This window comes from Myotis nattereri (assembly GCF_964212035.1).
Source record: "Myotis nattereri genome assembly, chromosome: 2".
NCBI lineage: Eukaryota > Metazoa > Chordata > Mammalia > Chiroptera > Vespertilionidae > Myotis > Myotis nattereri.
In genome coordinates, this window is record NC_138076.1 from 201,309,788 (window position 1) to 201,323,980 (window position 14,193).

Sequence of the window (14,193 nt, forward strand, 5' to 3'; positions counted from 1 at the left end):
AAAGGGGAAGGTACAAGGTAGAGCACTATGTGAGCCAGCAAGGTTCAATATTTTAATGACTATTGTTCTTTCTCCCTCCATTCTTTCAAAAGCTCAAATTTGATCTTAGTTTTAATAGAGTGCTTCTATTTTGAACTGCTATTTAGAAATATATCATGAAGAAAAAATTTTGATTTAAATATTTTTGTGTAACTTTAACAAACTCAAATCCTCTAAACATTCTTCAAAGCTTATGCCACAGTGTACAAGACAAACTAAATTAATATTTAATTTTAATGTCTATTAATCCTAGTACATTAACTTTTTTTAAATCCTCACCTCACCTGAAGATATGTTTTTATTGATTTTTGAGAAAGAGAGGCAGAGAGAGAGAGAGAGGCAGAGAAAGAGAGAGAAACATCTATGTGAGAGAGAAACATCGATCGGTTGCCTCCCATATGTGCCCTGACAGGGATCGATCCCGAAAGCCAGGATGCTCCCATCAACTGAGCCACACCTGCCAGGGCCCACTTTTGTTTCTTGGTGAGAACAACTTTCAAGCATCTAACACAGAATTGTTAATTATACTCACCATGATATACACCAGTCCCCAGAACTTACTCATCTTATGATTTGAAGTTTGTTCCTTTTTGCCGTCATGCCCATATTCCCCCTACTCCCCAGCCTGATTTTAGCTGCCATTCTACTCTGTTTCTATGAGTTAAGCTTTTTAAAATTCCACATTTAAGTGAGATCATACAGTACAATTGACTCCTGAACAATGTGGAGGTTAGGAGTGCTAACCCCTTGAGCAGTCAAAAATCTGACTCCCCCAAAACTTAACTACCCTCAGTATCTGTTGGGGGTTGGTTCCAGGACTCCCTGTGGATACAAAAATCTGAAAATGCTCAAGTCCTCTATATAAAATGGTATAGATCAATGCAAACAGTTGCCCTCCACATCAGTGCACCCCCAACTATGGATCGAAAATAGTACAGATATTTATTGAAAAAAAGCCACGTGTAAGTGGATTCATGCTGTTCAAACCTGTATGGTTCAAGGGTCAACTGTATTTGTCTTTCTCTGTCTGACTTATTTTACAGAACTATTTCTTACAATAGAAAACTCACATATAGGGCTTACAGTGTACAAAGCAGTGTTCTGAGTGTTTTATACGAATTAGCCCATAATTCTATGAAGAAGATGCTATGATTATCCCTATTTTACAGGTAAGGGAATAAACATAGAGGCTAGGAAAGTGACTAAAGTCACACTGTTATTAAAGTGGTAGAGTTGGGCTTCAAACTCAGGCAGTTTGATCTGGTATCTGTGCTCTTAACAAATTTGTAACCCCGCCTTGCACTATGCTGTAATGACTGTTTCTTTGAAGTTTTACTGGGACTCCATGTGTCTTCATGTCCATTATACTCCTACTATATACCAACTGTGAATTTCGAATTCTCCCTCATTTGTTGTGCCAACCTAATATTTTAATTTAATCAGTGATATCAGATTAATATTCTGCAATCCTTACTAAGAACCTAGATACTTGGCCTAAAATAGAGTAAACGAGACCCTAAATCACATACTTTAAAGATGACCATAAAAAATCATCTTAAATTAGGATAAATCTAATTTAAAAAAGCAAGAAATAATGTTTTAAAATAAACTATAAATTTAGAAATTATACTTGTCAAGCATACCTTGTATTCATTTTTATCTTGAAGATCTGACGTAAACAATCTAATTTTCATATCAGCAGCTGAAGTACAAAATCTGGAAGCAAAAGAACAAACCCACTTTTAGTCTCTGTAAATGAAGGTTCTCATCCGTACCTTCCAAATTCCTTCTAGTCACCAAAGCTATTTTCATAACTCATAGTCATGCTTTTTTTTTTTGTGCAGAAGGAGTATGTTGTGACTTTGTTATAAAAAGTTACATAGCCATTACCGAAAGCAGAAGGTACTTAAATTTAAGAAAACACACAAAATTTAGTATATTCTTGATTTGTCTTTTAAAAAACAAGTGTTCAATTTTATTAAAAATCAACATATCAACTTAACTTTTAATTTTTTCTTAAGAGAATAAAAGGATGTGATTTAAAAAGTATCCTCATTTTAGCTAGGTCAATATCAGACATTAAAAACATCAGTCTCTGGCTTTTTCTGTTATCCATAAGCCTTCTCACTTGTTCTATTCCTCTAAATAAATTAAATCAGATGAAAGAAGATAAAAACTGGAATATTATTTATACTGACCCTACACTAAGGTATTTTTTTAGTAGTTCATCAATGCACAGTACACTAAAAAACAAAATCTAAGCAATAACTATTTTTTAAACTAGTTTGCCTTCAACCCTAAAATTATTAGATTCTCAGTATGTCAGATTATGGCTAGGGGAAAAATAAAAATTATATTTATATATTTTTTAAAAGTTTATTTCTAATTGTCTTAGGTGAATGAGTATCAAACAGACCTAAATTTCCTTAGTTCTGACTACGTTAAAGTTAAGCATTTTTTTCTTAGCTAATAAACTTATTCAACAACATTTAAATAAAATAAAAGCAAGGCTCCTAATGTGTTGGTACATCTGTTACCATCTCTTCTCAGTGATTGGGGAGGGGCACACGGAGGACCTCAGTGATATGCAAGGTGGAACAAAAGTAGGTTTACAGTTGTGAGTATAAGAAACATTGAATTTATTCTTGTATTTTTATTTATTAATTATTGTATTGTTTTCCATCCAAACAACTATAAACCTACATTTGCCCCACCCTGCACATAGCTCTTTTGGGAATGGATGCTATATTTCATATATACAAATAGAAGGTAAGAAAAACTAAAAAACAAAACTTAATCTACCTAATTGTCCTGTTTGAATCTGTCCCATTATTGTTTTGGGTATTCCTTATTTCCCACACAGAGGAAACGCTAGAACAAATTTGCTACAACATTACTAATGTGAGGGTCTCTCCTAAAGCAGGTTTTCTCATAGCTACGTCATAAAGAAATCACTGAAAAGTCTGTTCAAAATTCATCTCTAAAACAGATAAAGTCTATTTCAGAAGGTTTTAAAAAGAAATATCTCAAGCAAAAGTGTTTGTAAAGAAGGTATAACTACTATGAGGCCAACTTCAGTAAAAAAAAAAATGTGTACAAAAAAAGTTATAGAAGTCAAAGCATTTTTACTTAATAAAAAATAAAGGAATAATTAAAATAAACAAATCACAAAACTTCGTGGTCAACTTTGTGTTGTTCCACTTTCCTCTAAATCTTTGCTGCTTTAGTTTAAACATGTTTAGGGCATTTATATCATTCTTTAAATCAGAAAACCTCAGAGAACTGAAGTAAGATGAACAGTTTATTCTCCATCAAGTGGGTACAGAAAAAGAGAAAACGGAGGGAGGGAGAGAGAGAACAGAATTTAAGGCAACTAAATGCTAAAGATAAAATATAAAATATTATGAAGAGATTCTAACTGTAGGATAAAAGTTAATGATGATAAGAGAAATATAAAGTTATACCTCAGTCATCTTGATAGACTACTATTTAGTCATGAAAAAAGACTACATATTGTGAAATGCCATGAAACAAATGTAAAGGAAAATAAAAAGTATAAAAACTTATATATACAGTTTAATTAGAATTGTATAAATTTACCAACAAAAATGGAAAAAGTATTAGGTGTATAGCTGGCATCTAAAAAAATTTTTGTATATTCTAAACTTGATATAGTAAGTGTGTATTATTTTTATAATAAAAATACTTAATTTATTTGAAAACAAAACTGTGCTGTCAGCTTGCTCTAAAAATATTATTTTTAAAATTAATGGCTGGTTTATATTTTGAATTTATAATTTATATTGCTACAGATCCAAAGTAGCTTTGAGGCAGCTAATAAAAAAGCAACAACAACAAAAAAGATGAAACAATACAGCAAATCCATTTAAAAAAGGACAGGAGAGCAGGTACGAAACAAAACCACGAGAAGGAGATGGTTTCTATAGCTTTCAAAATCTCCTCCGGAATGCAGAGAGACTGATGACTGACTTTTTTTTTTAGCTCCAGGCTCTGAACATTTCCTTTTAATATAAAAGGAAATGAACAGCACGCTGGCTATTAACAATGACATATGTATGTTGACAAGAACTGTTATGTAGATTATTCAAAATTCAGGCAGCTAACACCTGTAAAAGCTTCTAGAGCAAATCACAGAACATGTTCACAGTCTTGCTGTAGGTGAAGAATCTGAAGGCAGGAAATAGAATGCACACTGAAAAGTGCTCAACATCATTAGTCATCAGGAAATGGCATAGTGGTAGCAACCAGAATGTTAAAATTAAAGATTGCCAACAATAAATGCTGGAGAGTAGGTAGAGCAATTGAACATCCTTAGATTATTGGTGGGAACATAAAATGATAGAACCATTATGGAAACTGGTACTTTCTTAAAATGTTAAATACACATCTCCCTTCTGAGTCAGTAATTCTACCCCTATGAAGCCATTTATACAATAAATCTGTATACAGAAATGCTCATAGCAGCTTTAGTCATAATAGCTAAAACTGAAAACTGATTTCCACTTATAGGAGAATGCATATAAATTGCAGAATATTTATACAATGTAATGGAATACTCCTCAAAAATAAAAAGGAATCATTGGTATACACACTATGGATGAATCTCAAAAACATTAAGCCAGACACACAAAAATATATATTCTGTATGATTTCATTTATATGAAGTTCTAGAAGAGGCAAAACTAATTTCTGGTAATAGAAATTGGATCAATGGTTGCTTTGGCAGGGAATAGGGGGCAGGAATTGACTGGGAAGGAGCACAAAGAATCTTTTACGGTGACAGAAATGCTAAGTGAGTGGGTTCTACAAGTGTCTGCATTTGTCAACACTGATGAAACTGTACCCTTTAGAGTTGAGAGCTTCCCTGTATGTACATTATCCCTTAATTTTAAAAAATTAGGTTAGCTCAGTAAATGCTAACTTGTGGATGGCTAGATACTGTTTACTAAAAGAAGACGTATCTTTTGGCTGCGGTATTTGTGGAAGCAAGGTTAGTGTTTTGTAACAAACCTTAAATACTCTGACATATTATGGCCCTTATGAAGACGGTCTTAGCAGGCAGTATTATGGTTTTCTCAAAAAGCAATTATTCTTTTCAAATGCCTTCACAAAAACTGAAGTGCAAAGATTAGATTAATTTTATGTATTGTTAAACATAAAAATGTGACCTTGGGCTATGTATAGGGCAGTAAGGTTGATTAATGACTCAATCAAATTTAGTTCTTTTAACGGACTTATACTTTCAATAAGTGGTAAACTTCGTGAAGAATCTGTGAAGACAAAATGATTCAGACGAATCTCAGGTAGAGAGCTTTGTCGTAGGACCAGCCATATACTCAAGCCATCATTGCTACGACTACATATTTAAACCACAAATTCAGACAATAAGCCTAAACTATGAAATAATAGCAAATGTTAAAATATCTACTATCTAGAGCTGGAGAAAATAGAAATAGAGGGAAAAAGTCCTTAATGATCAAAGGCTTCAGATCACTTAACACAAAGGACATTAATAAATATTGCACTTAACAATAATTTTAAACTTACTTGATTACTGGAGGAAGTGAATCAAGTCTAGTCTCTGGGCTCCAAGCTATGCCACCAACTCTGATTCCATGGTGAATTGTTTGTAGTGTTTTATACTGAAGGCCTTCAATGTCTGCTTCTTCCTCCTAAGCAAACACACTCAATGTTATAAGTTATGAGAACAAACATTGTAATACTCCATTTTGTGATAATAAAGAATTTACCAGGAGACTATGTACAGTGAGTCCTCACTTAATGTAATTGATAGGTTCCTGACTTTGGGCAAAATGATGTATAACAAAAACAGTTTTTTCTAGAAGCTAGTTAATATAAACAAGAGTTAAGTTCTTATGGCATATTTCTGGTCACCAAAACATCACCAAACTTCTAAAGACCCAAACAACTTCTAATATTAAACATTGAACTGTGAGCTATACCTAATTGTAAGAGCCTAAAGTATTTACTACCTGGTTCTTTACAAAAAGTTTATTAATAGACTGTTTCCTGTAGTAGAATATATGCTTCAGAGTGAAGAAAAATGACCCCACAAGGAAGGCCTCAGATGTAAGGAACAGTGAGTAAAAAAAATAAGAAGCAAACAGGTGAGTAAATTAAACAAATGTTAGCCACATGAAACAACATCAAATTTGTGGGTTAAAAAAAAATGATAGCTAAAATATGACAACAGAAGTCTGGGGGGGGGGGGGTGATAACAGTTCATGTGTCAAAGGTCCCTGTTTTGTTCATAAAGTTAAAGATATTAATTTTGACTTTGTTTAAGTATGCATGTTAAAGTGTCTTTGGTAACCATTAAAAGAAGGAAAATGGCATGTAAAACATAAACTATTAAGGAAAAAAAAAATGAAAGGAGGGGGGAACAAAACAGAAGACAACCCCCCCCCCATTCCAATGTTTTCAATAGTAAAAAACTGTAAGTAAACCAACAGTGAAAATAAATGAAGTAAAAAATGGAGGAATCTAACAAATATATCAATAGCAACAAATTGGAAAACACAATACAGAATAATTTCATTGATATAGTTTAAAACATGAAAAAAATATTGATTTGCACCACCTATGGTAACTCTATAGAGAAAAACAAGGAATTGTAAAACACAAAGATTCAGACATGGTTACTTCTTGGGGGTGAGAAGGGCAATAAGGGCAGGATACCCAAGAGGCTTCAAAAGAATTGCTAATATTCCATTTCCTAATCTATTTTATTATTATTCTCTATACCATATATTGATTATATATACTTAAAAACACATTTTATAAACTTAAAACATTGATTTTAAAAATAAATAAACCATGGTTTTATTATTTAAATCAATACCCTGTGTCTGAAGAAAAAAGCAGAATGGTTGTGTTTTTTTTTTCTTCTCCTTTTTATACATATTTTCTATTGATTTTTAGAGAGGGAAAGAAACATTGATGTAATACTGAAACATGGATCGACTGTCTCCTTCCCACTCCCTACCAGGGATCAAGCCCACAACCCAGGCATGTTCCCTGACCAGGAATTAAACCAGCAACCTTTTGGTGCACGGGACAATGCCAAACCGAGCCACACTGGCCAGGGCAAAAGCAAAAATTTTCGCGACAAAATTTTCCAAAGGGATCTTCTATATTAAATGACTAGTTTTTTTAAATAAAAGTTTATAGAATTATAAAATAGCAGGGAAAAAATCTAGAGCAGGTGAAACTTGATATTTAATGGGACACATGTGTCTCTATGGAAGGGAATTATCTAAAGACTTGTTCTAAGAATTCCATTCATCCTGAATCTAAATGCAAAGTTGTATAATGTGTACTTTAATTGAATTCCAGTGGATGTGTTGATTTTTTCAGGATAGCCTTTGAGATCTTAACAAAGTCATTTCACAAATACATTACACATCTCTTTCTCTACATAATTCAGATGTCCCTTGAAAATAAATTTAAATTTCAGATGAATTTAGAGTTAACAGCAAAAAGTTTTTCCATAAACAAAAAAAGGATAAAAATGTATTTATCAAGGAAAGAAAAACACTGTCAAATTTTATTACTTCGTAATTTGTGTGTATAACTGTATGGCTAACAGCCAGATATACCAAGACAGCAACCACTAAGCAATTTTAAAATAAGGTTAGAAGCCTAATCATAGCTGACTTCATAGTTTGGGTTACATCTATTTTTCTACACTCGACAAATCAATCTTCTAAAAATGAAGTTTTTACCATCAAAACAGACGTTATTTTGCTACTGTAACAATAGTGCTGACAATTAGGTCTTGTAATTTGTTATCCAAAGCATATTTGGAATTATTTGGTGGTCATGGGGATAAAGAAATCCCAGGGACTGTACAGTCTGAGCTTTATGTATTACCAGTGAAATCTTTTTTTCCTGGCAGCAATGTCTGCCATTGAGCCAACTAAAAGGCTAGGGTGTGTGTGTGGTATAGGCAGAGACAAATGCTATTTTGGGTGTAGGCAGTATTGTATAGGCAGGAAATTAAGATACTTTGTGGAAGACATGCCATAATACATATCATTATATAAGGCTCCAGCATATTTGAGGTTGGAGCCAAGCCAGGTTGATGAAAGGGCTATTCTAAGGATTTGAAATGGGCAGGCTTTCCTATCACACCCATTTAAGGCCAAGTATAGAATTTTAGTTAGAGGAGACTGTAAAGTTTACCTACTCTGTTTCTTTCATTGAATGCTTAAATCCCTGGTACATTATCTGAAAACAAGAGTTCATGCAACCCTTTTCTGAACACTTTCAGTGAGAGGGAACTAGCTACTTCTTGGGAGGAGATTATTCCATTTAGGACAGATCGAATTATTAGAAGAGTTCTCTTTAACATGAAACCAAAATCTTTTTACATGTAAATTCTACTCATGACTTCAAATTCTGCTTTCTGGAACCACACAGAGTATAAGTCTAATTCCTGGCCATGGCTGATTTCCCCTTAGGGCAGTGGTTCTCAACCTTGGCTCCACATTAGAATCACCTGGGAATCTTTTTAAAATCCTGATTTCTGGGCCTCATCCTCCGGAAATTCTGTTTCTTTGTTATGGGGTGGGGCCACAACAGTAACAAAGAAACAGAATTTCCGGAGGATGAGGCCCAGAAATCAGGATTTTAAAAAGATTCCCAGGTGATTCTAATGTGCAGCCAAGGTTGAGAACCACTGCCTTAGGGGAACAGACTCAGAGAAGATTTGGCATCACTCTTAAATAGAATTGACAAATAACACAACACTTTTACCATTCTGAGTCTAATCCCTCTTTTATGCAAAGTTTTAAATATCTGAATACCACTCTGAAATCTGTCTTCAAGTACATTATCTCCTTTAAACCTCCACAGTGCTGAGAACTGAAATAAACATTACTGCCACTTTATAGAGAATATAGAGCTGTGCAGTCCAATATAGCCACATGGGGCTTTTAAACACTTGATATATGTATAGTTCAAGCTGAGACGTGTACACTTTATAAAGTGCAAAATCCACACTAGATTTCAGAGTTAGTATAGACTATAAAATATCTCAATTATTTTTCATATTGGCTGCACATAAAATATTGTGGATATGCTAGGTAAAAAATTAATTTCATCTGCTTTACACTTTCCATAATGTGGTTACAACATTTAAATTTATATTTGTGGCTCACGTTATATTTCTATTGGATAGCACTGAATTAGCTCTCTTTGGCAGTTTAATCATTGCACTGATTCATGTGAACATCCAGGTGATTAAAAACTGGAAGTCACAATTCTCCCTTTTAGCTCTAGTAATCTATCATATTAAGACTTATATTCATCTTTATTAAATTTTAGCTTGTTCAACTTGACACATTAATTACATACATTATATAGTATTTGGATTCTGAGCAGAGTCTGACATACATGTGCACAGACAGCATATTAAATGAACTCTGCCATCCAAAACATTAGCTATCCTTCTCAGTTTCGTGTTCTTGCCTGAGTCAAGAGTTCTCATCCAAGTCCCAGTAGAGGCCTTAATTCATTACTGATGACCCTTTGAATAGACTTGAACTTTTCACGCTCCCTCTCCCGTCTACAAATAGGACTTTTATAGAAGTTTTCTTATTAGAGTTTACATTTAAACATCTCCTTGAGGGCAGGGTCCTTGCTTTTATAAACATGTATTTATTACCAGTGCCCACACCAGATACGAACTTCATAAATATTTGACAGATATATGACATCAATCAATACTATCGTTCAACTTAAATTTCCATCTTTCAAAAGAACATGATCAGATTCTGAAAAAAGCTTTGTTGAAATTCAAATTCATGATATTGATAGTGTTTTTTTCACCAGTGTTAGAATAAGATTGCCTATCTGATAGGAATGAGGAAATCTTCCAGTTTGATTTACCTTAGTTCTCTCTCAAGACAAGAGGGAGGCATGAAATTAGGTAGTATGGAACTTGAAGCTTCTAACAGGAGAGACGAAGAACAATGTCTAATACTGTTTAACTAGATAAAAACATAACTTCAAAGGGAAGCAATATACTTGCAAAGTTTAGCAAAAGTTTACCAACATTTGCGTAAGCTTTCTTATCAGTGAAATATCTTCACTGTCATTCACTGTAGTTTCACACACTCACCTGAAATGTGCACGTGCCAATGACCACGTAATTATTGCCACCATATGCAATTAGGTTTCCGGAACCCCCGGTGTCAAAGGGATTAAATTCTACCACATGCACATAATCTTCACAATCCACGGTGTAAGCAGCATTCCTTGTGGCATCTTGCTTCATCTTGTATGTCAAAGTTTGAGCAGTTGTAACAATAAAGTAGCCTTCAACTGGACAAGGTCATGAAACTGTGAACTATAGCACAGACACAGTTAGATAGAAATGGTCGAAAATATTATTCACTTTCAGCAAATGAGCAAAATAAGAATGGAGTATTGCAAATGCCACAGACAGCAACAAAAAATTTAAAGTACTTATTTAGATACTTTGTGAATGATACCGAGCAGCATGAATCACTATAATTTTGTTTACATTATCTAAAAAATATAACATTTGAAGAGGAAATCACTTCAGTAAACATATTTATGACAAATTCTTTAACATTAGTTAACATTTACAGAGTATCTTTTTGCAGGTGCCATGTTAACCATTTTACTGACAATAAGCATCAACTATTCCTATAAACCTTAGCAGCGGTTCTCAACCTGTGGGTCGCAACCCCTTTGGCGGTCGAACGACCCTTTAACAGGGGTCGCCCAAGACCATCCTGCATATCAGATGTTTACATTACGATTCACAACAGTAGCAACATTACAGTTATGAAATAGCAACGAAAATAATTTTATGGTTGGGTCACAACATGAGGAACTGTATTTAAAGGGCCAGAAGGTTGAGAATCACTGCCGTAGAGGGAGGTACTGCCCATGGTTCCCATTTTACTGATGGGGAAATCAAGGCTTCAGGACTTAAATTAGCTTTCCAAGGCCATAAGATGAGTCAGAGTTTGAAAACATTACCACGTGTTGGGCGCCAGTGCTAGAGAAGAAAAACGCAGCTCTGGGCTTCGCAGGAGCTCACAATCCGGGACAGGTACGGCTCAGCGTGAAAAGTGCTGCACTACAAACAGATACAAAATATGCGATATGGAAGGAGTGACAAAATGTGTTATAAAAAATAATATTCACATAACCTGCACAAAAACGTCAACTAAGCTGTCGTGGTCTGGTATGCATTCTGGATGTAGCATTCCCGAAAGAGACATGGGTTCTATAGATATTTTATTTTATTTATTTTTTTTTTATTGGACGCCGAAGTTATCCTGAAAACAGCTGGGCTCGATTACAAACATATGAAGTACCCGATGAGGACTTATTGGGAATCAGATGAGTCCCACCTCAGAAAGCCAATACACCAGTGACCTTACAAGCGGGCATCTGGGATTGGGCATTTAGCTTAAGGCGACCAGCCGCCCGAAAGGCCCCCGGAGGCACAGAGGTGCGGGAAGGCAGGAGACCCGCGGTCAGGACACTCGGTCTAAAGCAGTGTCCGGTCTCGCTACATTACCGGGGTCTCACAGTGCACGGCGGGCGGGACACGTGCCTGAAAAACTGGAAGAGCACCGGGGAGGGAGTAAGAGGCGGTCCTACTAAGAGCCCAGATGCCTCCCCCTGTCCCAGGCAGATCGCGCGAGACCCCGCTACCGCCTCCCCGAGCCCGAGGTCGGAGGGAAGAGGGGTGGAGAGCCGCCTGGGGACGGCGGGGAGGTGGGTAGCAAAGCGGCGCGGCCCCCTGGGCTCCGTGATACGCACCGGAGGGAACCGGGAATCGCCAGAGAAGAGTGGGTATCCGCGGAGAGCACTTAGAGGCTCGTGTCGATTCTGCTTCCGGGTCAGAGGGCGGCAGCGGCGATTGGCTCTCAGGCCGTCCCGCGAGATTTAAAATGTAACCCGCGATGATTCAAACAGCGGAGAGGCTGTGCGGCTGGGAAGGTCCCTGCTTCAGCTGGTCCTGCACCTCCTGACTCTCCCCCGAGCCAGGTGAGTCTGACCTCTTCTCCATCCGCATGTCACATGGTAAGTGGTGATTCAAGCCGCGGGTTTTTCGGTGACAGAAAGCGCCGAGTGATCGTTTAAGTTAATGTTGCGGTGGCTTCGTTCTGCAGCCAGGTTGGGTCTGGGTGTATTGAACGGAGTTGACAGTATCTACGAGTGGGTGGGGCTGGAAGTCCGAGGCCCATTGAGGGCTCCTTAGGTTCATTAGGCGACAGACCGGGGTTCTAGTCCCCAAACCTACGCAGACTCCAGTTCTGCTGCATTCGCCCTCTCCCTGTTACATCCTCCTGAGGAACTTTTTGGACCTGCATTCTGACAGGGATTGCAGCAACGACTGCCATTTTTTATTTTTTTATTGAGCAACTACTAAGTGCCGGGCACTAGGTGGATTATTTACTTGTCTCTCTAACGGCTCATAATCTTATGGGATAGGAGATATCCTCCCCGCTTTACAGATGAAGAAATATATGCTCATCAGATATTTTAAATACCGAAGCGCATACAGCTAATAAATGGGAGAGCCTGCATGTGGACCCTGATCTCTCTGACGCAAAAGTGGAGTTCTTTTAATCATCTCACACTGCCTCCCCAGTGACAGTTTCCTGTCTCACAATGTTTGTTTGCTTCAGTACGGCTTGGAATCCAGTTTTTTTTTAAACAAGTGTTTATGATCTCTGCCACCTTCTACTGCTGGTTTTGTGTAGTGCAGACTGACATTCAGAGGGCTTGCATATTCGTTGTCTCACTGACTCCCCATAACTGGCTGGAAAATATTATTCCTGTTTTCTTTTTGATGAAACCTCTACCTAGGCAGTCAGGTTAAAAGCTGCCTAGGCTCACACAGCCAGCTAGCTACTGGGAGAGTTGAGACTAGATCAGGGTTGGCAAACCCATGGCACTGCCTGTTTTAGTGCATCCAGTTCCCAAGCTAAGAATGGATTTTGCATGTTTAAATGGTTGGGGGGTGGTGGGGGTGAGGGTGGGGAGGGGTAGGGGGGTGGATCATTAGAAGAATGATATTTTGGGATGTGTGAAAATTATATGAAATTCAAATTTCAGTTTTTATTAAGTTTTGATGAAGCTCATTTGTTCATGGGTTGTTGGTGGCTATTTTCTCATGGCAAGGTCAGGTTGAGTAGTTGTGACAGAGACTGTATGGCTTGCACTCCTCAAATATATGCTATTTGGCCCTTTCCAAAAAGTGTGCTGACCCCTAGATAAGATTGTTGGCTCTTATATGTGCCAGGCACTGATCTAAAAGTTTCAGTTATATTTATCATTTACTTTTTACAAAACTTTATGAGATAGTAACTGTTATTATTTTCATTTTTCAGTGCAACGAAGCTGAGGCTGGGAGAGGTGACATAGCTTGGCAAAGATCTCACAGCTAGCAAGTGGTGAAGCCAGGATTCAGAACAGTGTAATTCTAGATTCATCTTCATTCTAGCAATCTGAACTCTTTTTCTGCACTGGCCTTTAAATAACATTAGTAAGTCATTTACTACTAAAGATTTCTTTCAGGCAAACTGATCATTACAGAAGCATTACTTCTTCACTTTCTTTTTTATTTATTATAAGAGATGAGGGTGATATTTTTAAGAGAAATATAATTCTTAGCTATTTACTAGGACCTGTATTTAAGTAGATATTTTCAGTCTTATACCTGTTCATTTAAGTTGTGTCACTGATTGTGTCTTTAGGTTATTATTTTGTAAATGGCGTATGCCCATTTTCTTGATCATAGAAACCCAAGATACATAGTAAACATCTGAGATTTTGTTCCAAAATCCAAACTCAGAAGGAACCTATGTGTACAGCATAACTATATTGTTGTACAAACAGTTTAAGCACAGTGAGCCACTCTTACTAGAAACCCTCCTGAAATCTAAGTTCCCAGATGTCAGTCAAGGGCCAGCCTTGTAAGCAGGACTTTCAAAGGATAGTAATCAGGCCTGCTGTATTAACTCTTTTTCTGCACTGGCCCTTCGAGGTCTAGGCTTGGAACTCCCACAGTGCCATTCCTGCTACATCCTGTTGGTTAAATCAAGTCACAAGGCCAACCGA

The 14,193-nt window shown here is 36.7% G+C and overlaps 1 protein-coding gene across 2 annotated transcripts in view; it reads right to left on the minus strand.

Moving 5' to 3' along the window:
• NUP37 (nucleoporin 37) overlaps positions 1–11,963 on the minus strand; it is a 32,973-nt gene extending 21,010 nt beyond the window's left edge. For both annotated transcript variants that reach the window (XM_081085103.1, XM_081085102.1), the window contains exons 1-5: positions 11,887–11,963; positions 11,095–11,194; positions 10,205–10,432; positions 5,608–5,732; positions 1,683–1,755 (exon numbers count right to left, since the gene is read on the minus strand). In XM_081085103.1, the coding sequence (XP_080941229.1) occupies positions 1,683–1,755; positions 5,608–5,732; positions 10,205–10,360 (354 nt within the window). In that variant the 5' untranslated portion in view covers positions 10,361–10,432; positions 11,095–11,194; positions 11,887–11,963. The remainder of the gene's footprint in view (positions 1–1,682; positions 1,756–5,607; positions 5,733–10,204; positions 10,433–11,094; positions 11,195–11,886) is intronic.
• Positions 11,964–14,193: the final 2,230 nt, after the last annotated feature.